At 45.7% G+C, this 24,430-nt stretch overlaps 1 protein-coding gene across 2 annotated transcripts in view; it reads left to right on the top strand.

Annotated features, from left to right (window-relative positions):
• Positions 1-24,430, top strand: part of EPAS1 (endothelial PAS domain protein 1) — a 157,875-nt gene that overhangs the window by 88,992 nt on the left and 44,453 nt on the right. For both annotated transcript variants that reach the window (XM_054023329.1, XM_054023330.1), the window contains exons 3-4: positions 22,051-22,202; positions 23,733-23,817. In XM_054023329.1, coding sequence (XP_053879304.1) covers positions 22,051-22,202; positions 23,733-23,817 — 237 coding nt within the window. The remainder of the gene's footprint in view (positions 1-22,050; positions 22,203-23,732; positions 23,818-24,430) is intronic.

Raw genomic sequence — 24,430 nt, 5'->3', positions numbered from 1 at the left:
TGCGTATGGTCCAGTGCAGTCCACTGGTAAATTGCCTAAGAAAATTTAAAACAAAATAAAATGGAGTCATTTCTGAGATATGCTTGAATTACAAAGTCTCTCTGTTTACCTTCCTATCAGTCTGCAAAATTGTACTTCTATTGAAGTTAATCAGATTTTTGCCATTGACTTAGGACTTGTCTATACACAAAAGTTGTATCCCTTTAACTACATCAGTGTAGTTAAAATGGTGCAACTCCCCTAGTCTGGCCTGGTCACACTGGTATAAAGATGCTTTATACTGGGATAGTTATCCCCCACTCAGGAATGGTAATGATTATACCTGTATAAGGCATCTTTTATACTGGTATAGATACATCCACTCTAGAAGTTGTACTGGTAAAACTGTATGGGTAAGAAATCACATACCTAATCAACATAGTTATACCAATACAAAAAATATATGTGTAGACCAAGACTTGGATGTGAACAGCAGCAGGACCTACAAGGCACTAATTGACTACAAGTGAGGATTCCCATTAACTACTGACATTGAATCTGCCAGTGTTATGCAGCGTTGGGCCATTTTTTCTGTACTAATATAACGTTAAAAAAACTGGACAGGGTCCGATGCAACAAAGAGTTTAAGTGTGTGCTTAAATTTAAGCATGTGCTTAAGTGATCTGCTGAATTGAGGCCCTAGGGCTTGATCGCGCACCTCTTCGTGAGTGCTGCAAGGAGGTCATTCGTGCATGTGTATGTGACATAATACATATGGGAAAGTAACGTAATCGTCTGATACTACAAGTAAACCATTTGGTTTTTACCGTTGGTGGTACTAAGTATTTTGGAATAGAAAATAGTCTTCCTGCTTTTGAATGGTGATGTTTTGCTAATGCAAATTTAATGAGCTGATAAAAAAATAGAAAAAAGAGGCTTCAGTTGGAGAGTCAAGAAGATTAGGTTTGCTGTGAACCTACATGGTACAGTTTGTTTTGGGTTATAGCCAGGGCCCCTGCTGACTAAACTATTTGCTTCCGGAAGAGTAGTCTTGACATTCTGTATGCAGCATAATTGCACTTAGAAGGCAGATGGCCGCTTACATTAATTGTTTTAACTGGGCATTATGGTCAAAGTGAATATTATTCAGATCTATTGTGGTATGTTTTCTACCTGCCAATTCCAACCCTGATGGAATTCTATTGAAGTCAGTGGAGTTGCACAAGGTCAGAATTAGGCCCTGCATTTTGTTTTATCTAAATTGTTATGCACAAATGAAATGACATTCACTCATTAAAGCTCAGTCTTGTCCTGTGCTGGGCGTGGTGGAAAGTGGCTGAATGATGACTCCACTCCCTTGCTTCCCAACACACCCACACAACATCAGGGCATGATGCCTAAATAAGCTCTCCAGGGAACTCTAGAATTCAGCCTTAGTATGTTCCTACTGAGCACTTCAGGTATATGCTCTGCTGGTTATGGGGCATGGTCAGTTCCAGTGTGTAGGGGCTGCAGTGTATGACCCACTGAAATTCTCCTAGCCACACCTCTCAGTGCATTCCCATGCCTCACCCAGTGAGATTGCAGAAAGCCTTATGGAGGCTTGTCTGGTCAATTGACTCATCAAATAATGTCAATTGGCTTGTCAATTGACCGCCTATTATTTGACCAAAGTCAAGTATTCCAGCAAAAATGTTCTGATGTAGGCAATGAACTACCATTCTGAATGTATCATGGTGCCATCTGTTAGCAAGCCTACCTAAATATCTTGGTCACTTACATTACTACATGCTAATGCCACCTGTTGGGGGAAAAGGTGGATTTTTTGATTGGCTGGAATCTTTTAGAACAAACATGGTATGCATGTATATTTTTGTTTGTTTACCAGGCCATACAAACAAGTTAAAAGGAACATTTCCTGCCCTCAAAACACTTACAGTCTAAACTAACTAGACAAACATACAAAATTAACTCAGAAGGGAGTGGAGAAGGGAAAGGGGGGTTCAAAGTCATTAAACCTCCTTCCCCAACACAAGAAGAAAAGAGAGACAGCCATTAAGCTGCTCACCAAGTTGGCCTGCTGTCTACCTAGCATAAGAGCATTTAAAATGACTTTTTCTCTTATAGTTGCTTTGTGTTTGTTTTATTTCTGTTTAATTTCATTTTCTTTTCTTTTGTAACTGTTCTGTCTTGTTTCAGAGTAGCAGCCGTGTTAGTCTGTATCCGCAAAAAAACCAGGAGTACTTGTGGCACCTTAGAGACTAACAAATTTATTTGAGCATAAGCTTTCGTGGGCTAGAGCCCACTTCTTCGACTGCATAGAGTGGAACATATACTGAGTAGATATATACACATACAGAGAGCATGAAAAGGTGGGAGTTGTCTTACCAACTCTGAGAGGCCAATTAAGTAAGAGGAAAAAAACTTTTGAAGTGATAATCAAGATAGCCCAGTACAGACAGTTTGATAAGAAGTGTGAGAATACTTACAAGGGGAGATAGATTCAATGTTTGTAATGGCTCAGCCATTCCCAGTCCCTATTCAAGCCTAAGTTGATTGTATCTAGTTTGCATATCAATTCCAGCTCAGCAGTTTCTCGTTGGAGTCTGTTTTTGAAGCTTTTCTGTTGCAAAATTGCCACCCGCAGGTCTGTCATTGAATGACCAGACAGGTTAAAGTGTTCTCCCACTGGTTTTTGAGTGTTATGATTCCTGATGTTAGATTTGTGTCCATTAATTCTTTTGCGTAGAGACTGTCCGGTTTGGCCAATGTACATGGCAGAGGGGCATTGCTGGCACATGATGGCATATATCACATTGGTAGATATGCAGGTGAACAAGCCCCTGATGGCATGGCTGATGTGATTAGGTCCAATGATGGTGTCACTTGAATAGATATGTGGACAGAGTTGGCATTGGGATTTGTTGCAAGGATAGGTTCCTGGGTTAGTGTTTTTGTTCAGTGATGTGTGGTTGCTGGTGGTTCAGGTTGGGGGGTTGTCTGTAAGCGAGGATAGGTCTGTCTCCCAATATCTGTGAGAGTGAGGGATCATCTTTCAGGATAGGTTGTAGATCTTTGATGATGCGCTGGAGAGGTTTCAGTTGGGGGCTGAAGGTCACAGCTAGTGGTGTTCTGTTATTTTCTTTGTTGGGCCTGTCTTGTAGGAGGTGACTTCTGGGTACTCGTCTGGCTCTGTCAAGTGTTTTTTCACTTCAGCAGGTGGGTATTGTAGTTTTAAGAATGCTTGATAGAGATCTTGTAGCTGCTTGTCTCTAGCTGAGGGATTGGAGCAAATGCGTTGTATCTTAGAGCTTGGCTGTAGACAATGGATTGTGTGGTGTGTCCTGGATGGAAGCTGGAGGCACGTAGGTAAGTATAGCGGTCAGTAGGTTTCCGGTATAGGATGGTATTTATGTGACCATTGCTTATTAGCACAATAGTGTCCAGGAAATGGACCGCTTGTGTGGATTGATCTAGGCTGAGGTTGATGATGGGATGGAAATTGTTGAAATCCTGGTGGAATTCCTCAAGGGCTTCTTTTCCATGGGTCCAGATGATGAAGATGTCATCGATGTAGCGCAAGTAGAGTTGGGGCATTAGGGGACGAGAGCTAAGGAAGCGTTGTTCTAAGTCAGCCATAAAAATGTTGGCATACTGTGGGAGCATGCGGGTACCCATAGCAGTGCCGCTGACTTGAACGTATATATTGTCCCCAAATATGAAATAGTTGTGGGCGAGGACAAACTCACAAAGTTCAGCCACCAGGTTAGCTGTGACATTATCGGGGATACTGTTCCTGATAGCTTGTAGTCCATCTTTGTGTGGAATATTGGTGTAGAGGGCTTCTACATCCATAGTGGCCAGGATGGTGTTTTCTGGAAGATCACCGATGGATTGTAGTTTCCTCATGATAGCTGGGAGTGCTGGTAGCGTAGGGCCTGAGGAGAGAGTCCACATAGCCAGAAAATCCTGATGTTAGGGTGCCAATGCCTGAGATGATGGGGCGTCCAGGATTTCCAGGTTTATGGATCTTTGGTAGCAAATAGAATACCCCTGGTCGCGGTTCTAGGCATGTGTCTGTACAGATCTGTTCCTGTGCTTTGTCAGGGAGTTTTTTTTAGCAGATGGTGTAGTTTCTTTAGGTAATCCTCAGTGGGATCAGAGGATAATGGCCTGTAGAATGTGGTGTTAGAGAGCTGTCTAGCAGCCTCTTGGTCATATTCCAATTTATTCATGATGACGACAGCACCTCCTTTGTCAGCCTTTTTGATTATGATGTCAGAGTTGTTTCTGAGGCTGTAGATGGTGTTATGTGTGTGTCTTGAATAATGTTCACGTTTAAATGCTAACCTGACATTGCTAGAAAAGATAATTATTCTTTCATCTTTTAGAACTTCATTTCATTGTTTCACATTTTTCTGAGTTAAAATATCTCAGTTAAGTAAATTTGTTTTAGGAATATATATCTATCTAAGGCTAAGTCTATTGGAGACCATAAAGTCTTTCATTTTTGCTTTTGCTGTGGTTACTGTTCTAATAAAGTAATGCTTTAAAATATTTGACCATTTTGACATTATCTGACAATATTTTACTGGTCAATTGACCGATTATTTTTTGGACTGGTCAAAGTGCTCAACAGTAGGTATAAGTAGGATTTACCCTTTAATCTTAAATCGTTAATTCTTTAGGTATGTTAAAGTAAGAACAATTGATCTCCATTTCTTTCCTGCTAAAATATATGAAATAGATAAATATGATATGTATCTATAAAGTAATAGCTGCTTCAGTTTTCTAGCAGACTTCCAAAATCAATGTTTTCAGTGGAAATGGGGAAAATCCCTAAGAATGAATCCATCAATATAGGGCTAAGGAAAAAATGATAATTTTCATTTCCATGAATACATGTTTCTTCTGTACTAGAATAAGCAAAGCCTTCTTGATATACTGTAAAACCTATACAGGAGGTTTCTGCTAGCCAGCCACCTTTTGTCTTAAGAGACTGACCTAAACTAGCCACAAACATATTGAGGGTGATTTTGTTTTAGACGAACATCTCCTTTAAGCAAATGATTTTTATCTGTCTCTTGACTAGTACATTAAGAGTGGTTTCAGCATTTGAATGTAGGGAGAGAGATTCACAAAATCTAGGCATGCACTCATCTGCTTATGCAAATGAGTACTTGGGTGTACAGATCAGGTGCATTTGCTTCTGCCATTACATGCAGGTGCAAATCAGGTATCTGCAAATAAGGTATCTGAAAATCAAGGCCCTAAATGTCCTTAGTAGTAATAGGCATTACATACACTCACTGACTGGAGAATAGACCCTGTGTGTTGCAGTAGTAATATTAAACAGCAATAAAGAAACAATACGTTCTTCTTTGAGTGCTTGTCAATGTATATTCTGTTGTTGCAGAGCATGCACCCAGTGCACTTGAGTTCAGATTCTTTTGGTCAGATGTGTCCACTGGGAGCTGTGCCTGCACTCTGAGCATAGAGCTGCACTGCACCTGGGAGTGTGTCTTCCAGGCAGGTAGACAGATGTGCTAGCTCTGGCCGAACTAGTGCACTAAAAACAGTGTGGATGTTGCAGTACGAGCAGCAGTATTGGTTAACTCTGTGAGTACAAGCCCACCCAACGCCCTGTGTCTGTAGTTGGGTGGCTAGCCCATGCTGTCACCCACCCCACAGCATCCACATTGCTATGGTTAGCATGCTAGCTTGAGCAGAACTAGCATGTGTTGGTCTATCCAGGCTGGGAGACACCTTTCCAGCTGCAATGTAGATACACCCTGTGTATCCTCGTACCTCCAACTGAGGATGTAAGGGGCAGGGTGACCCCAACTGCCCCTCAGTTCTGTCTCACTGTGGCAGTACCCTCTTTGCTTACTGTGTAGCTTACCCATTGTTTTGTAAATAGATAGCAGTCCGTTAGTGATTATTGTTAGGTTAGCCCAGGGGTTGGCAACCTGCAGCACGCATGCCAAAGGCAACATGCAGACTGATTTTTAGTGGCACGCTGCTGCCAGACGGGGTCCTGGCCGCCGGCTCCGCTTAGCCCGCTACCAGCCTGGATGGACGGAACCCGGGCCAGCAGTGAGCTGAGCGGAGCCGGTGGACGGGACCCTGGCTGTCAGGGGCCAGCGGACGGAACCCCAGACCGGCAGCAGGATGAGCCGCTCAGCCTGCTGCCGGTCTGGGCTCCCAGCCACCAGCCCCATGCCAGCTGGGGTTCCAGACACCGGCCCCGCTCAGCCCATTGCCGGCCTGGATGGAGGGAACCCGGCTGGCAGCGGGCTGAATGGGGCCGGCGGCCGGGAGCCCAGCTAGCAGGGTCCAGTGGACGGAACCCCAGACCGGCAGCGGGCTGAGCAGCTCAGCCCACAGCTGGTCTGGGGTTCTGTCTGCCGCCCGCACTGCTGGTCTGGCACGCAAAACCTTTTACTGGCATGCAAAACCTTAAATTAATGAAGACTTGGCACACCACTTCTCAAAGGTTGCCGACCCCTGGTTTAGCCTTTTCTTTTTTCTTCAATAATAAGGAATTTTGGTTTTGCCTCAGTGTTTGCCCCAGTACAGGGAATCAGGGATCAATCATAATGACTGAACACAAATTTCCAGGCTTTAACAGTTGCCCTTCATTCTGGCAGTAATGTCACTCAGTAATGGGCACGCCAGATGCTTGTTGTATCTGGGTATGCAGCACATTACATAGTGATGTGCCATCTGTAAATCAGTTTCTAAGTGCATCGAAGGAACTATGGCATCTCATCTGAAAAAGTTCCTGCTAGAGAGGTCAGTGAGTCCTCCTTCAGGCCCTGGGATGCCTTGGGCAGAAACCTTTGAGTGCTCATTATCTAAAAGGACTCCTGCCGGCTCTTCTACTTACTGAGTTGAAACAGCTGTTCCTAAAAATCCTCCTTGCCTGTTTAAATCTCAGGGGACAAAGGGGAGGAAAAAGCAGAGTCCACAGAGGGAAGAGATCTAGTCTCCATCATCAGGTCCTTCCTTGGGAGCCACAAATCCTCTCATGGCTCAGCTGAAAGAGGAGCACAAGGCACAAAAGGGTACCTCTGGCACCCAGTCAGGCACCTGTGATGATAAAATACAGGTAGGATCTGATGAGAAACAGTCAAATGAAAAAAAGTCCCATTCAATTACACCATGTAATGGCAGACAGATAAAAAGTGGCAAATTTTTAAAGTGCTTATATACCACTGCTAGAAGCCTAAATAATAAGATGGATGAAGTAGAGTGCCTTGTATTAAATGAGGATATTGATATAATAGGTATCACAGAAACATGGTGGAATGAGGATAATCAATGGGACACAGTAATACCAGGGTACAAAATATATCGGGAGGACAGAACAGGTCCTGCTGGTGGGGGAGTGGCACTAGGTGTGAAAGAAAGTGTAGAATGAAATGAAGTAAAAGTCTTAAATGAACCAAACTGTATCATAGAACCTTTATGGATAGTAATTCCATGCTCTAATAAGAAGAATATAGCAGTAGGGATATATTACTGACCACCTGACCAGATTGGTGATAGTGACTGTGAAATGCTCAGGGAGATTAGAGAGGCTATTAAAATAAAAAGCTCAATAATAATGGGGGATTTCAACTATCCCCATATTGACTGGGTACATGTCACCTCAGGACGGGATGCAGAGATAGTTTCTTGACACCTTAAATGACTGCTTCTTGGAGCAGCTAGTCCTGGAACCCACCAGAGGAGAGGCAATTCTTGATTTAGTCCTAAGTGGAACACAGGATGTGGTCCAAGAGGTGAATATAGCTGGACCACTTGGTAATCGTGACCACAATATAATTAAATGTAAAGTCCCTGTGGTGGGGTAACACCACAGCAGCCCAACACTATAACATTTAATTTCAGAAAAGGGAACTACAGTAACTCCTTACTTAACATTGTAGTTCTGTTCCTGAAAAATGCGACTTTAAGCGAAACGATGTTAAGCGAATCCAATTTCCCCATAAGAAATGTAAATGAGGGGGTTAGGTTCCAGGGAAATTTTTTTCACCAGACAAAAGACTATATTATATATATACACACACACACACAGTATGAGTTTTAAACAAACAATTTAAATACTGGTACACAGTGATGGTGATTGTGAGGCGTGGTTGAGGTGGAGGAGTCAGTGGGTGGGATATTTCCCTTACTGCTAAATGATGAACTAGCAATTGGCTGAGCCCTCAAGGGTTAACTCTCTCTCTCTCTACACAAGGCAGCAGGAATGGAGGGAGATATGTGCATTTCCCTTAAGTACACTGCCTTGTTAATTAGATCAGCTTGCTGAGACGCAGCTGCTGCAAGCTCCCTCTGTCCTGAGTCCTGGTCTGTCCCCCCCTGCTCTATGGAAGATGGGGTAAGTGGGTGCAGGAGCAGGGTGGAGGGGGACACCCTGACATTAGCCCCCCTCTTCCTTCCCTTCCCTCCGCACAGCAAGCAGGAGTCTCATGGAGCAGCTCCAAGGCAGAGGGCAGTAGCAGCACATGGAAGTGGGGGGAGGGACACAGCTGAACTGCAGGCAGCTGCTGCACAGGGAACTTAGGGGAGCGGGGAGCCGATAGAGGGAGCTGCTAGGGGGGCTGCCGGTCCACCCTGGTTCCAAGCCCCCACCAGCTGGCTGCAACGGGCTGCTCTTTCTGCAAGCAGTAGACAAAGCAGGTGGCTGCCAAACTACGTTAGAAGGGAGCATTGCACAACTTTAAATGAGCATGTTCCCTAATTGATCAGCAACATAACATCGAAACAATGTTAACTGGGATGACTTTAAGTGAGTTACTATACACAAAAATGAGGAGGTTAGTTAAACAGAAATTAAAGGGTACAGCACCAAAAGTGAAACACCTGCAAGCTGCATGGAAACTTTTGAAAGACACCATAATAGAGGCTCAACTTAAATGTATACCCCAAATTAAAAAAACATAGTAAGAGAAACAAAAAAGTGCCACCGTGGCTAAACAACAAAGTAAATGAAGCAGTGAATGGCAAAAACGCATTCTTTAAAAAGTGGAAGTTAAATCCTAGTGAGGAAAATAGAAAGGAGCATAAGCTCTGGCAAATGAAGTGTAAAAATATAATTAGAAAGACCAAAAAAGAATGTAAAGAACAGCTAGCCAAAGACTCAAAAAGTAATAGGATTTTTTTTAAGTACATCAGAAGCAGGAAGCCTGTTAAACAACCAGTGGGGCCATTGGACGATTGAGATGCTAAAGGAGCACTCAAGGACGATCAGGTCATTGCAGAGAAACTAAATGAATTCTTTTCATTGGTCTTCATGGCTGAGGATGTGAGGGAGATTCCCAAACCTGAACCATTCTTTTTAGGTGACAAATCTGAGGAACTACCCAGATTGAGGTGTCCTTAGAGAAGGTCTGATAAACTAAACAGTAATAAGTCATCAGGACCAGATAAGGAACTCAAATGTGAAATTGCAAAACTACTAACTGTAGTCCATAACCTATCATTTAAATCAGCTTCTGTACCAAATGACTGGAGGATAGCTAATGTGATGCCAATTTTTAAAAAGGGCTCCAGAGGTGATCCCAGCAATTACAGACTGCTAAATCTGACTTCAGTACTGGGCAAACTGATTTAAACTATAGTAAAGAACAAAATTGTCAGATACATAGATGAACATAATTTGTTGGGGAAGACTCGACATGCTTTTTGTAAAGGGAAATCATGCCTTACCAATCTACTAGAATTCTTTGAGGGAGCATTTGGACAAGGAGGATTCAGTGGATATAGTTAGATTTTCAGAAAGCCATTGACAAGGTCCCTCACCAAAGGCTCTTAAGCAAAGTAAGCTGTCATGGGATAAGAGGGAAGATCCTCTCATGGTGTGGTAACTGGTTAAAAGATAGGAAACAAAAGGTAGGAATAAATGATCAGTTTTCAGAATGGAGAGAGGTAAATGGAAGTGTCCCCCAGGGGCCTGTACTGGGACCAGTCCTATTCAACATATTCATAAATGATCTGTAAAGGGGGGTAAACAGTGAGGTAACAAAATTTGCAGATGATACAAAACTACTCAAGATAGTGAAGTCCCAGGCAGACTGCAAAGAGCTACAAAAGGATCTCTCAAAACTGGGTGACTGGACAAGAAAATGGCAAATGAAATTCAGTGTTGATAAATGCAGAGTAATGTACATTGGAAAACTTAATCCCAATTATACATATAAAGTGATGGGGTCTAAATTAGCTGTTACCTCTCAAGAAAGAATCTTGGAGTCATTGTGGATAGTTCTCTTAAAACATCCACTCAATGTGCAGCGGCAGTCAAAAAAGCAAACAAAACATTGGCAATTAAGAAAGGGATAGATAATAAGACAGAAAATATCATATTGTCTCTGTATAAATCCATGGTACACCCACATCTTGAATACTGCGTGCTGATATGATCACCCCATCTCAAAAAATATATATTGGAATTGGAAAAAGGTTCAGAAAAAGGAAACAAAAATGATTAGGGGTATGGAACGGCTTCCGTATGAGGGGGGATTAATAAGACTGGGACTTTTCAGCTTAGAAAAGAGATGACTAAAGCAGAATATGATTGAGGTCTATAAAATTATGATTGATGTGGAGAAAGTAAATAAGGAAGTGTTATTTAATTATTTTCATAACACAAGAACTAGGGGTCACCAAATGAAATTAATGGGCAGCAGGGTTAAAACAAACAAAAGAAAGTATTTCTTCACACAACGCACAGTCAACCCGTGGAACTCTTTTCCAGAGGATGTTGTGAAGGCCAAGACTATAACAGGCTCAAAAAAGAACTAGATAAATTCATGGAGGATAGGTCCTCAATGGTTATTAGCCAGGATGGGCAGGGATGGTGTCCCTAGCCTCAGTTTGCAAGAAGCTGGGAATGAGCAACAGGGAATGGATCAGTTGATGATTACTTGTTCTGTTCATTTCCTCGGGGGCACCTGGCAATTGGCCACTGTCAGAAGACAGGATACTGGGCTAGATGGCCGTTCTTATATCACTTCAGGACTGAGGCCCCCGGTGCTACCCACCCCAATACTGATGTCATCCTCTCAACTGTCCGTGGCACCAACATCTTCAGTACTGAAGCATTGTACAGAACTCTTACTAGTCTCTTCAATACCAGATTCCCTGCTATTGGCAGTAGTGAGGGTGCCTCCCCTGATACCAACCATTGCTCCTACACTGGTACTGAGCATAGGTGCAAACTCCAGCCTTGGAGCACCCATGAAAAAAATGAGTGGGTGCTTAGCTCCCACTGGCAGCCAGCTCCCCCCCAGCGTCTCTTGCCTGCCAGCAGCCCCAGCAATCAACTCCTCCCCATCCCTCCCTGTGCCTCCTGCCCGCTGTGATCACCTGTTCCGCAGTGTGCAGGAGGCACTGGGGGGAGGAGTGGGGATGGAGTGCGTTCGGGGAAGGGGGTGGAGCTAGGGCAGGAAGAAGTGGGGCAGGGGCAGGAAGAAGTGGGGTGGAGGTAGGCCCTGAGGCTAAGCGGGGGTTGAGACCCCCTGGGAAAGGAGGAGCCGGCTCCTGTAGTACTGAGTACTTAAGCAGTATTGATCAGAGTTCAGTCTGAGGTGTCTCCCAGGACATCAGCTGGTACAGTTTCTCCTCTCCAGGATGATTATTCATTCTCCTCCTCAGGCTCTGAGGGCAGTAGAGAGGTTTCACTCGCTTGTTCTCTGAGGTCTGGGCATTAAGACCAGTATATGCCTGAGATGGAGTCAAAGACTTAGTTTAATTATCTAAGGGTATGTCTACACTACGAAATTAGGTTGAATTTATAGAAGCCAGTTTTATAGAAATCGGTTGTATACAGCCGATTGTGTGTGTCCCCACATAAAATGCTCTAAGTGCATTAAGTCGGCGGACCGCGTCCACAGTACCGAGGCTAGTGTCGACTTCCGGAGCGTTGCACTATGGGTAGCTATCCCACAGTTCCCGCAGTCTCCGCCGCCCATTGGAATTCTGGGTTGAGATCCCAATGCCTGAATGATGCAAAACAGTGTCGCGGGGGGTTCTGGGTACATGTCGTCAGGCCCCTCCCCCTCCATCAGAGCAACGGCAGACAATCGATTCACGCCTTTTTACCTGGGTTACCTGTGCAGACAACATACCACGCCAAGCATGGAGCCCACTCAGCTCAGCTCAGCTCAGCTCACTGTCACCATATGTCATCTGGGTGCCGGCAGACATGGTACTGCATTGCTACACAGCAGCAGCTAATTGCCTTTTGGCAGTAGATGGTGCAGTATAACTGGTAGCCTTCATCGGCGATCTGGGGGCTGGCAGACGTGGGGCTGCATTGCTACACAGCAGCGGCCCCTTGCCTTTTGGTAGAAGATGGTATATTACGACTGGTATCCGTCGTCGTCGTGCTGCCTTCCCAATGATGATGATGGCTATCAGTCGTAGTATGCTATTTTCTGCCAAGCACCCAGTATTTTCTGCCAAGCACCCAGAAGATGCCGAGGGCTATCAGTCATGCTGCACCGTCGTCTGCCAGCTTAAGATGTAAAAAATAGATTTGTTCTGTATTCATTTGCTTCCCCCACCCTCTGTGAAATCAACGGCCTGCTAAACCCAGGGTTTTGAGTTCAATCTTGGGGGGGGGGCCATTCTGTGTGACAGTTGTTTGTGTTTCTCCCTGATGCACAGCCACCATTGTTGATTTTAATTCCCTGTACCTGTACTCCATGTCGTCACTCACCCCTCCCTCCCTCCCTCCCTCCCTCCGTCCGTCAGATACCAGTTTCGCGCCTTTTTTCAGACCAGACGCCATAGCACTGGGATCATGGGGCCCGCTCAGATCGCCGCGGCAATTATGAGCACTATGAACACCACGCGCATTGTCCTGGAGTATATGCAGAGCCAGGACATGCCAAAGCAAAACCAGGACCAGCCGAGGAGGCGATTGCAGCGCGGCGACGAGAGTGATGAGGAAATTGACATGGACATAGACCTCTCACAAGGCAGAGGCCCCAGCAATGTACAAATCATGGTGTTACTGGGGCAGGTTCATGCCGTGGAACGCCGATTCTGGGCCAGGGAAACAAGCACAGACTGGTGGGACCGCATCGTGTTGCAGCGGGGGGACGATTCCCAGTGGCTGCGAAACTTTCGCATGTGTAAGGGCACTTTCATGGAACTTTGTGACTTGCTTTCCCCTGCCCTGAAGTGCCAGAATACCAGGATGAGAGCAGCCCTCACAGTTGAGAAGCGAGTGGCGATAGCCCCGTGGAAGCTTGCAACTCCAGACAGCTACCGGTCAGTCGGGAATCAATGTGGAGTGGGCAAATCTACTGTGGGGGCTGCTGTGATCCAAGTTGCCAGGGCAATCAAAGTCCTGCTGATATCAAGGGTAGTGACTCTGGGAAACGTGCAGGCCATAGCTTTGCTGCAATGGGATTCCCAAACTGTGGTGGGGCGATAGACGGAACCCATATCCCTATCTTGTCACTGGAGCACCAAGCCACCAAGTACATAAACTGCAAGGGGTACTTTTCAATGCTGCTGCAAGCCCTGGTGGATCACAAGGGACGTTTCACCAACATCAACGTGGGATGGCCGGGAAAGGTACATGATGCTCGCGTCTTCAGGCACTCTGGTCTGTTTCGAAAGCTGGAGGAAGGGACTTTCTTCCCGGACCAGAAAATAACCGTTGGGGATGTTGAAATGCCTATCGTGATCCTTGGGGACCCAGCCTACCCCTTAATACCATGGCTCATGAAGCCGTACACAGGCAGCCTGGACAGTAGTCAGGACCTGTTCAACTACAGGCTGAGCAAGTGCCGAATGGTGGTGGAATGTGCATTTGGACGTTTAAAAGCGTGCTGGCGCAGCTTACTGACTCGCTCAGACCTCAGTGAAAAGAATATCCCCATTGTTATTGCTGCTTGCTGTGCGCTCCACAATATCTGTGAGAGTAAGGGGGAGACATTTATGGCAGGGTGGGAGGTTGAGGCAAATCGCCTGGCTGCTGATTACACGCAGCCAGACACCAGGGCGGTAGAAGAGCACAGCAGGGCATGGTGCCCATCAGAGAAGCTTTGAAAATGAGTTTTGTGACTGGCCAGGCTACAGTGTGAAACTTCTGTTTGTTTCTCCTTGATGAACCCTCCGCTGCGCCCCCCCCCCCCCCCGGTTCACTCTACTTCCCTGTAAACCAACCATCCCCCCTCCACTCCCCCCCTCGAGCACTGCTTGCAGAGGCAATAAAGTCATTGTTAATTCACATTCATGCATTCTTTATTAATTCATCACACAACTAGGGGGATAATTGCCAAGGTAGCCCGGGAGGGGTGGGGGAGGAAGGAAGGAAAAGGACACACTGCAGTTTAAAACTTTAACTCTTATTAAAGGCCAGCCTTCTGATGCTTGGGCAATCATCTGGGGTGGAGTGACTGGGTGGCCGGAGGCCCCCCCCCACCGCGTTCTTAGGCATCTGGGTGAGGAGGCTATGGAACTTGGGGAGGAGGTTACACAGGGGCTGTAGTGGCGGTCTCTGCTTCTGCTGCCTTTCCTCAGCTCAACCATACGCTGGAGCATATCAGTTTGATGCTCCAGCAGCCGGAGCATTGACTCTTGCCTTCTGTCTGCAAGCTGACGCCACCTATCATCTTCAGCCCACCACTTGCTCTGTTCATCCCACGATTCAGCCCGCCACCTCTCCTCTCGTTCATATTGTGCTTTTCTGTAGTCTGACATTGACTGCCTCCACACATTCTGCTGTGCTCTGTCAGCATGGGAGGACATCTGGAGCTCCGAGAACATATCATCCCGAGTCCGCCGTTTTCTCCTTCTAATCTTCACTAGCCTCTGTGAAGGAGAAACATTTGCAGCTGGTGGAGGAGAAGGGAGAGATGGTTAAAAAAGACACATTTTAGAGAACAATGGGTACACTCTTTCACGTTAAATTTTGCTGTTCACATTACACATCACATGTGCTTTCGTTACAAGGTCGCCTTTTTCCTCTTATATTGAGGGCCTGCCAGTTTGGTGTGAGAGATCACTCACGCAGTGCCAGGCAACAGATTTCGGCTTGCAGGCAGCCATGGTAAGCCACAGTCTTTTGGCTTTTTTAACCTTAACATGTGGGAATGGTTTCAAACAGTAGCACCCTCATTTCCCATACCAAGGACCCGTTGGGTTGGCCATTTAAAATGGGTTTGCAATGTAAAAGGAGGGGCTGCGGTTTCCGGGTTAACATGCAGCACAAACCCAACTAACCTCCCTTCCCCCCCAACACCCAATTCTCGGGATGATCACTTCACCCCTTCCCCCCACCGCGTGGCTAACAGTGGGGAACATTTCTGTTCAGCAGAGCAGGAACGGGCACCTCTGAATGTCCCCTTAATAAAATTAACCCATTTCAACCAGGTGACCGTGAATGATATCACTCTCCTGAGGATAACAAAGAGCGATAAGGAATGGATGTTGTCTGCATGCCAGCAAACACTGGGACCATACGCGGCCATTCTTTGTTATGCAATGATTCCAGACTACGTGCTACTGGCCTGGCGTAGTAAAGTGTCCTACCGTGGTGGATGGGATAAGGCAGCCCTCCCCAGAAACCTTTTGCAAAGGCTTTGGGAGTACATGACGGAGAGCTTTCTGGAGATGTCCCTGGAGGATTTCCGCTCCATCCCCATACACGTTAACAGACTTTTCCAGTAGCTGTACTGGCCGCAGTTGCTAGGGCAAATTAATCATTAATCATTAAACACACTTGCTTTTAAACCATGTGTAATATTTACAAAGGTACACTCACCAGAGGTCCCCTGTGTGCCCTCAGGGTCTGGGAGCACGCCTAGGGTGAGTTCGGGGGTTACTGGTTCCAGGTCTAGGGTGATAAACATATCCTGGCTGTTGGGGAATCCGGTTTCTCCGCTTCCTTGCTGCTGTGAGCTATCTACATTATCTTCATCCTCATCTTCCTCGTACCCCGAACCCGCTTCCCTGTGTGTTTCTCCATTGAAGGAGTCAAAGCACACGGTTGGGGTAGTGGTGGCTGCACCTCCTAGCATGGCATGCAGCTCCGCGTAGAAGTGGCATGTTCGCTGCTCTGCCCCAGACCTTCTATTTGCCTCTCTGGCTTTGTGGTAGGCTTGCCTTAGCTCCTTAATTTTCACGCAGCACTGCTGTGCGTCCCTGTTATGGCCTCTGTCCTTCATGGCCTTGGAGACCTTTTCTAATATTTTGCCATTTCGTTTACTGCTACGGAGTTTAGCTAGCACTGATTCATCTCCCCATATGGCGAGCAGATCCCGTACCTCCCATTTGGTCCATGATGGAGCTCTTTTGCGATCCTGGGACTCCATCACGGTTACCTGTGCTGATGAGCTCTGCGTGGTCACCTGTGCTCTCCACGCTGGGCAAACAGGAAATGAAATTCAAAAGTTTGAGGGGCTTTTCCTGTCTACCTGGTCAGTGCATCTGAGTTGAGAGTGCTGTCCAGAGCAGTCACAATGAAGCACTGTGGGATAGCTCCCGGCGGCCAATAACGCCCAATTCTGTTCACACTACCCCAATTGCGACCCGCTAAGGCCGATTTTATCACTAATCCCCTCGTCGGAGGTGAAGTAAAGAAACCGGTTTTAAGGGGCCTTTAAGTCGAAAAAAGGGACTTAGCCGTGTGAATGTGTCCAGGCTTAATTCGATTTAACGCTGCTAAATTCGACCTAAACTCGTAGTGTAGACCAGGCCTTGGCCTATAGAATCTCAAAGAATTATAGTATTCCCTGGTGTGTTATAGTATTCCCCTTGGCCACCTGCCTCTTATGCTTCCCAACACCCTTGGCCTTATTAAGTTCCATGGGGAATGAGTCATGCTAGAAAGCTAGAGTCTGCATCTCAGTCCAGAGCTAGGTCTCCTTATCCATCTCACAAGGGGACTCTACAACCAGCATAGTCTGTTCCACAGTCTGCCGAACAGACTGGTCATGGCTCTGGTGTGGAGTAGCAGACAGAAGACCATCCCATCCTAGCATTCATCTCATCCACATCCCCTGTGGAGACTGTGGTACCTATGTCATCTGCCTTGACTTAGATGACTATAAGACGTTCAACAAAAAGCAATATCAAACGATAGAAAATTCTACATCACAGCTCCAAATGAGAATTGCCAATTACCAAGCCCTGATGGTGAAGCACAATTATATGAATTGAGATTTCATATCTAAATTTGCAGACAAGCTCCTGTCATGCTGTCTGGAATGGCTCATGGTTATGAGTCCCTAGATCAGGGAAGTCTGTCAGAAAACAGGGCATACACCCCAAACTAGTGTGTTCTATAATTAGATTTCACCAAGCCAGTGACACATACGAACTCCTGGATCACTATACCAGTCTTATCATGGAGTCACAGACAGTTCCCATAGACTCTCCAATCTATCTTGCCACCCGACAAAGTGGACTTTGTGATAAAATAGTTACTTACACCAAAAATCACATCACATTTGGCTTGCTTCCAGTGACACCAGTCACTTAGTAGCCAATTCTATAGTAAACTAACTAAACGTTTATTAGCTAAGAAAAGGAAAGGAGAGTTATTGAGAGGTTAAAGCAGGGAAAATATTTGCACAAGTGAGTCAGAGTTTGTAATTTCAAATGGTGGCAGTGATGTAATAAACAGCCATGTTTCCAAAGTCTTTTCAGGAAGTCCATATTGTCTCTGGGGATCTCTGCTTTGCATATGGTACCCTTCCCTGTAAGAGTCCAAATAGTCCATAGATGCAGAATTCTTCCTTGAATCCATACTTATAGCTGCTTCTCACAGAAATCAAACTGATAGTGTTACTTTACATGTGAACTTTTCCTTTGATTACAGAGAGTAAGGAATGCATTTTAAGTCTTTGACCTTCAGACATCACACACAATGACCACTTTCTTTGAAATTAGCACTTTAAGAGAAAAGTTCTTCATTTGCATTCCACAAGGCTTCTTTCTTGCTTGATGGCTCGTATGATAGGTTATTTAGTTACAGGGGTATACACAATGTAAATGTTTGCTACTGTATTATAACGGGATACAAATAAGTGAAAACAATGCAAGTAACATCCCACTAGTTTTCATGAAGTTTAAATACTAAGTACACTCTCATACATTTAACCATCACTTTGATCTATACTAATATACAAGTGAATTGGCCTAGGGCTCTGGCATGAGCTGGCACCTGGTCTGCCAAGTGTCAAACCTTCCCCAAGGTACTAGGGAGGAATTTAAGTCTTTGGTGGTCAAAGGTCAACTGGTGGTGCGAACAACCCTCCAAGTAGCTATTGATCTACAATTACAGCTTCCAGATTTATGGCTACCTCAACTGCCAGAAGGAGATCCTCTTGGCTGTAGTCATCAGGGATCCCTAAAGAAGTACAAATTACAACTGAGGATCTTCGTTTATGGGATGTGAAACTTTCACTGTGAAAACGATGAAGCTTTACTTTTTCTGAAGGACTCACGTACCACACTAAGGTCCTTAGGAATCTATACTCCTGCATCAAAGTGGAAGCACTTTAGGCCTCAACCACAGGAGAGGTACCCAATAAAGATAATTTGAAACTCCAAGAAAGTGCCAAAAATTCCACAAAAGGAAGTCATCTGCATCCACCTCATCAAGGCAGCAGATCTAAGTGCTTGGTCTGGAGCAGTGTACATATTCTTCTGGATATCCCTGTTATATCTCCTCCTTTTGAGAATTTTTTATTTCATTTTCATATGTTCTGGATCATCATTACTATGGAGCCCTGTACCCTGAAAATCATAAAAATGGGTTATTCCATCCAATTCCAGACCACCCTCAGCCACAATCCCCATACATCTTCTCCATCCCTTTTCAGGCCCCCTCTCACGACAGCAGGCTACATCAGGATGTGCAGTCATTTCTAAATCCCAAAGCCGTGGAAGAAGTGTCTCAAGAGAAAGAGGGCTGGTGCCTTATTCTGGACCTGAGACAGCTGAACACCTTTATTCACAAGCTCAAGGTCAGGAAGGTGCTTGATAATTCTAACCCTAAATCCACTTGACTGGTACACAGCATATGACCGCCAGGATGCTTATTTCCATATAGCAATTTGTCCTGCCCACAAAAGGTATGAGAGTTCAAGTGGGCAATTTGTACTGCCAGTATAGGTTGCTACCATTTTAATCTATTGACAGAATCAAGGATATTCACAAAAATGGCTACCAGTAGTGGCAGCTTATCTCAGGGGACAAGAAGTGCAGGTTTATCTTGTACAGAACATCTGCTACGCTCTTTAGCCTCTTTAACAAAAAAATGTTGCATCAACAGCTAGATGACCCCATTCTGTGGTCTCTGTTCTCTCTTAGACCTAGAGAGGTGAAAAGTCAATACTAATTCCCATTCAAGGGATAATCATGGTGTGCCTCCAGCATGGCTGAGGTAGTTTTGGTTCTTGAACCTAAAAAAATCTCTCCATCCAATCTACCGTACAGTTGTCTCTCCAGCTAGAGCAGAGGTGGGCAAACTATGGCCTGTGGGCCATATCCAGCCCGCGGGACCCTCCTGCTCGGCTCCTGAGCTCCTGGCCCAGGATGCTAGCCCCTGGCCCCTCCCCTGCTGTTCCCCCTCCCCCACAGCCTCAGCTCACTGCACCGCCGGTGCAATGCTCTGGGCAGCGGGGCTGCGAGCTCTTGCCGGGTCTCATAGCTGCAGAGCTGCGGCCTGACGTGGTGCTCTGTACTGTGTGGGGGTGTGGCTGGCTCCAGCCGGGTGGCGCGGCTGCCTGTCCTGGTGCTCTGGGCGATGCGGCTGTAGCGCCACCAGCCACCTGTGCTCCAGGCAGCGTGGTAAGGGGGCAGGGAGCAGGGGGGGGGGTTGGATAGAGGGCAGGGGAGTTTGAGGTGGTGGTCAGGGGGCTGGGGTGTGGATAGGAGTCCAGGTGGTCAGAGGGCGGGGAACGGGGGTTGAATGGGGGCATGGGTCCCAGGGGGGCAATCAGGAATGAGAGGAGGGATTGGATGGGGCATCGGAGGGCAGTCAGGGGCAGGGGTTCCAGGAGCGGTCAGGGAGAAGGGGTGGTTGGATGAGGCAGGGATCCCGGGGGCGGTCAGAGGGCAGGGAACGGGTTGAATGGGGGCAGGAGTCCCAGGAGGGCAGTCAGGAATGAGAGGAGGGATTGGATGGGGCGGTGGGGGGCAGTCAGGGGCAGGGGATCTGTGGGTGGTCAGGGAACAGGGAGGGGTGGATGGGGTAGGGGTCCTGGGGGGGCCCGTCAGGGGACAAGAAGCAGAGGGGGTCATATAGGTGGTGGGGCCCGGGCCACACCTGGGTGTTTGGGGAGGCACAGCCTCCCCTAACCGGCTCTCCATACAATTTCAGAAACCCGATATGGCCCTCAGGCCAAAAAGTTTGCCCGCCCCTGAGCTAGAGGTAATATCTCAAATGACTTATCTTCCACAAGAGAGATTCCAAGACCTGTCCAATTACCTACAAGTTCATCCCAAGATATTGGTGAGGACTTGTCTCAGACTTTTAGGACACAATGGCCTCCTCCACCTATGTAATGCAGCATGACAGACTTCATCTTCATTGTATGCAAGGGTGGTTGAAGTCTCTGTATCAGCCAAGTGGTCATCACCTGGATATGTCAGTGCATGTTCCCCCAGAACAATATAGAGGTATTCCACATTTTCATGCCCTCTGGTACCTTGGTTTCTAAAAGACCGTATGAGGGTATATCTCCCAGTCAGAGAATGTCCCACTCCTTGGGATCTAAATATTGCACTGACAGAGTTAATGGGCCCATCCTTTGCACCATTAGCTACACAATCACTATTTCATCAAAACAGTCTGCCTGGGAGTAGTAATATCCTCCATAAGGCTAGGAGAGATGCAAGTACTAGTGCAAGGGCCCCCATGTACAGTTTTTTGTAGAAACCAGGTGTCCTTGAGACCTCCCCCAAAGGTTTTTGCTAAGGTAGTCTCTGATTTCTATCTAAACAATGTTTTATACTCCCATCTATGTTTTTCCCCAAGCCACATTCAAACAAAGGTAAGGCTAAACCTCATGCCCTAGAAGTTCTTAGGTACTCGTTTTCTACAAAGCCAGAACTAAGCCATTTAGGGTATCCCCCAGATTGTTTATACCTTATGGGTATAGAGTGAAAGGTCAAGCCATTTCAACAAAGAGACTTTCTAACTGGATTTCTACTCGTATCCGACTGTGCCATGAGTTAGGAAACGTAGACCTGCCAGTGAGAGTGACAGCTCGCTCTACAAGAGTGCAAGCAGCTTCTGTTGCTGCTTTGAGAAATATTCCAATGCTAGAGAGCTGTACTTAGGGTCCAGTGCACATAGTTGTCCAGTTTTACTCCATCGTGGAAGTATCAAAATTTGATGCTAATTTTTGATAGGGACACGCTTTGTTCATTATTTAGGTAGGCTCCTAGTGCCCATTTCTTATGATATAGGTTATTGCTTGTGAGTCCCAAGAGTGGAATATATATAGGCAAGGACTCGAAGAAGAAGAAATAGTTACTTACCTTACAGTAACTGTGGTTCTTCAAGATATGTTGCCCATATCTATTCCGTGAGACACCCTCTTTCCCCGCTACCACAGAGAGTCTGACAACACCTGGTTTCTATATTGGTGAAGGAGCTGAGGAGCAGTTGGGGTTGCCCCACCCTTTATGTCCTCGATTGGAGGCACAAGGACATTCATGTTACAGGTGTGGCCCCCAAAGGACACTGCTAGCCAAAAGAATCTGAACGTGAATGCACTGGGTGCATGTGCACCAACAGTGGAATATATATTTGGACAACACTTCTTGAAGAACTACAGTTACTGTAAGGTAAGTGTTTCTTCACCTTTACCAAAGATGTCTTCTCTCTTCCTAATGATGGACATGTCCCCTTCAGACCAAATGCAGATGGCCCACCCAGTTGTCATCCTCCCCAAGAATGCAAACAGAGGGGTTTTCTATAACCAGCATTCTGCATCAAAAAAGCATTTTGCTATTTGGTGTGATTAGAAAGTAAGCAGAAAAATGATGGCTCTGAAAATTGATTTTTTGGCCACTTTCCTTTTATTTCAGTATGTGCTGACAATGAGAGCGACCTAGAGACAGACCAGCAGATAGACACCTTGTACCTGAAAGCTTTGGAGGGATTTATTGCTGTGGTGACACAAGATGGAGACATGATCTTTTTGTCAGAGAACATCAACAAATACATGGGTCTCACGCAGGTAACCTGTTTCCTACTGCTTTCAAAGAGCTGCCGTTGTAACATAATTCCTAGAAACCTTGACATAGTTTCTCTGTCTTCACTGTGCTTCTGACTAATTCAAATGATGTTTAATAAAGCTGTGATCTCATTCAGTGAAAGACACAGTGAGCAAATGTAGCCCCTGTGTGACACTGCAGCACTCTGAATCAGCACCTTGAGCTGTCAGCCTCTCAGTTTAAAACTGAGGTGCCTGGGTGCAGGATATTCTCAGTGAAGGGTTCTCAGATCTGGGACACCATTTTCCATTTGGCCTGCTAGGCCCCAGATTTGGAGGCTACAAAACCGGCCTATGTTCACAAATTTTTTTGATAGGGGAGTGGTTTGTTTGGGGTTAGGAGGGATCTTTTTAATGTTATAGAGTTAAGGCCAGAAGGGACCACCAGATCATCTACTCTGACCTCCTGTATGTCACAGGCAACCAACAGCACCCAGCACTCACGCACAGAACCCAACAGCTGAAATCAGACCAAAACATTGTAGCCCGCAGGAGACTAAACTGTTATGTGCCACAGAGAGAAAAGAGGAGGGACAAAGTGCTCCAATGCTTGAGGCACTGCCTGTGCTAAGATTCACCTGTGGCATGCGGGGGCCATTGACTGCCATAAGTGCAGGGGGTGGAGTGGCTGTGCAGGGGTTGCTCAGCACCACTTGTACCCCAAGGTAGGGGAGTGGCCCTACAAAGACTGTGAGAAGATGGGTCAGGGACAAACAGAGCTAAGGGCCACAGGATCTATCTTGCTCTAATCCAGTGGTCCTTACATACTTTGCACATGGCATTCAGGAGCTGCAGCTGCCATTCCAGTCCAGAGCCTGGAGCAGTGACTGCAGCATGTGTGGGAGAGCTGTGGTGCCATGTTGCCCTTCTCCCACATACAGTCTGATTACTTGTCCGTTAGAGCCAAAGGCTATTGAAGTCAATGAAGTCTTTTCATTGACTTCAGATCAGGCCCTTCGCATTGGTGAAGTGAGTTACCAATCCGTTTAAGAGTTAAATCAAAATGCACAAATGAATCTACAAGGTATAGAATCTAAATAATAGCTGATAAATAAGAGTGGGCTAAAATTATTGCTGATATGCACACCGTGACAGTTGCACACACCGGGGTTGAATTTGGCACGTTGTGTCTCTAATATCATTTCTGTTTTTAATATTTTAGGGACAGATCTTCAGTTGGTGTAAATAGACTTAGTTTTACTGACTGATTAGTTTATTGAGGATATCTAGCTTATAGTTCTAAGCTTAAGAATTATTTTGTTGTTACCCAAAATATCCTCAAAAATGCCCCAGAGAAATCATACCTTAGGGAAACAGGTAAAAGAATGGGAGGAACTGAAATTATCATTAAGAAAAGATCAGGCATGATGTATTGCTTTTGCCTTTTCTCTGATCGCATTGAATGAATCAGTGTTCCAAAATAGTCTTCTGTATTATTAAATTTTATTTATTCTCCTCACTTTTGGCTAAATATATGTATTGTTTTCTGAACAGGTGGAATTAACTGGACATAGCATATTTGACTTTACCCACCCATGTGACCATGAGGAAATTCGAGAGAATCTGAGTTTGAAAACTGGTAAGAAAAAAGTTAAAATATTTGATGTATTTTTCTTCTTTGCCTTTTAAACACCCCAATAAAGCAACTAACAGATAGCAGAAGTTAGAAAGTCGCCATGGGCAAATGGGAATGTTAACGCCTGGAGTAGTATTTGGCATCAACATCTTTTCCACTGTTTTTAAAACTTTGTGATTAAATATAACAGCACTAAGAACTGTGTGTTCTGGTGCTTTCTTGTTTCTAACCTAAAACAGATGCAATGTCTTCACTTGCAATAGTTTGCAAAGATTATGTACCACAGGCTGAAATACGGGTTAAAAATGAACAGGGCTCCCGTACCATTTAAGTCTTTACACCCCAAACCTGTGCAAACTGCTCTGCATGAGTGGACCATTGCCCTTGTACAGAGCCCTGCTTGATTCTGTGAGGCTCTGCATGGGTACAGGAGTCTGCTCACATGAAGTAGTTTGCACGCTTGGGGACTTAGCATGGGGTTCAAATGGGACGAAAAGGGCGGAGAGATCTAATATTTTATCCTAGGAGGGGATCTATTTTTCACACTCATGCTAAATATTACTTAAACCAAGAGTGCGCAGGGCACAGGTCTTGATGTGGAAGGTAACAATTTGAG

Source organism: Malaclemys terrapin, chromosome 3 (assembly GCF_027887155.1).
Source record: "Malaclemys terrapin pileata isolate rMalTer1 chromosome 3, rMalTer1.hap1, whole genome shotgun sequence".
Taxonomy (NCBI): Eukaryota; Metazoa; Chordata; order Testudines; family Emydidae; genus Malaclemys; species Malaclemys terrapin.
Note: the sequence above shows the minus strand (reverse complement) of the source record. Positions and strands in the feature narration are given on the sequence as shown.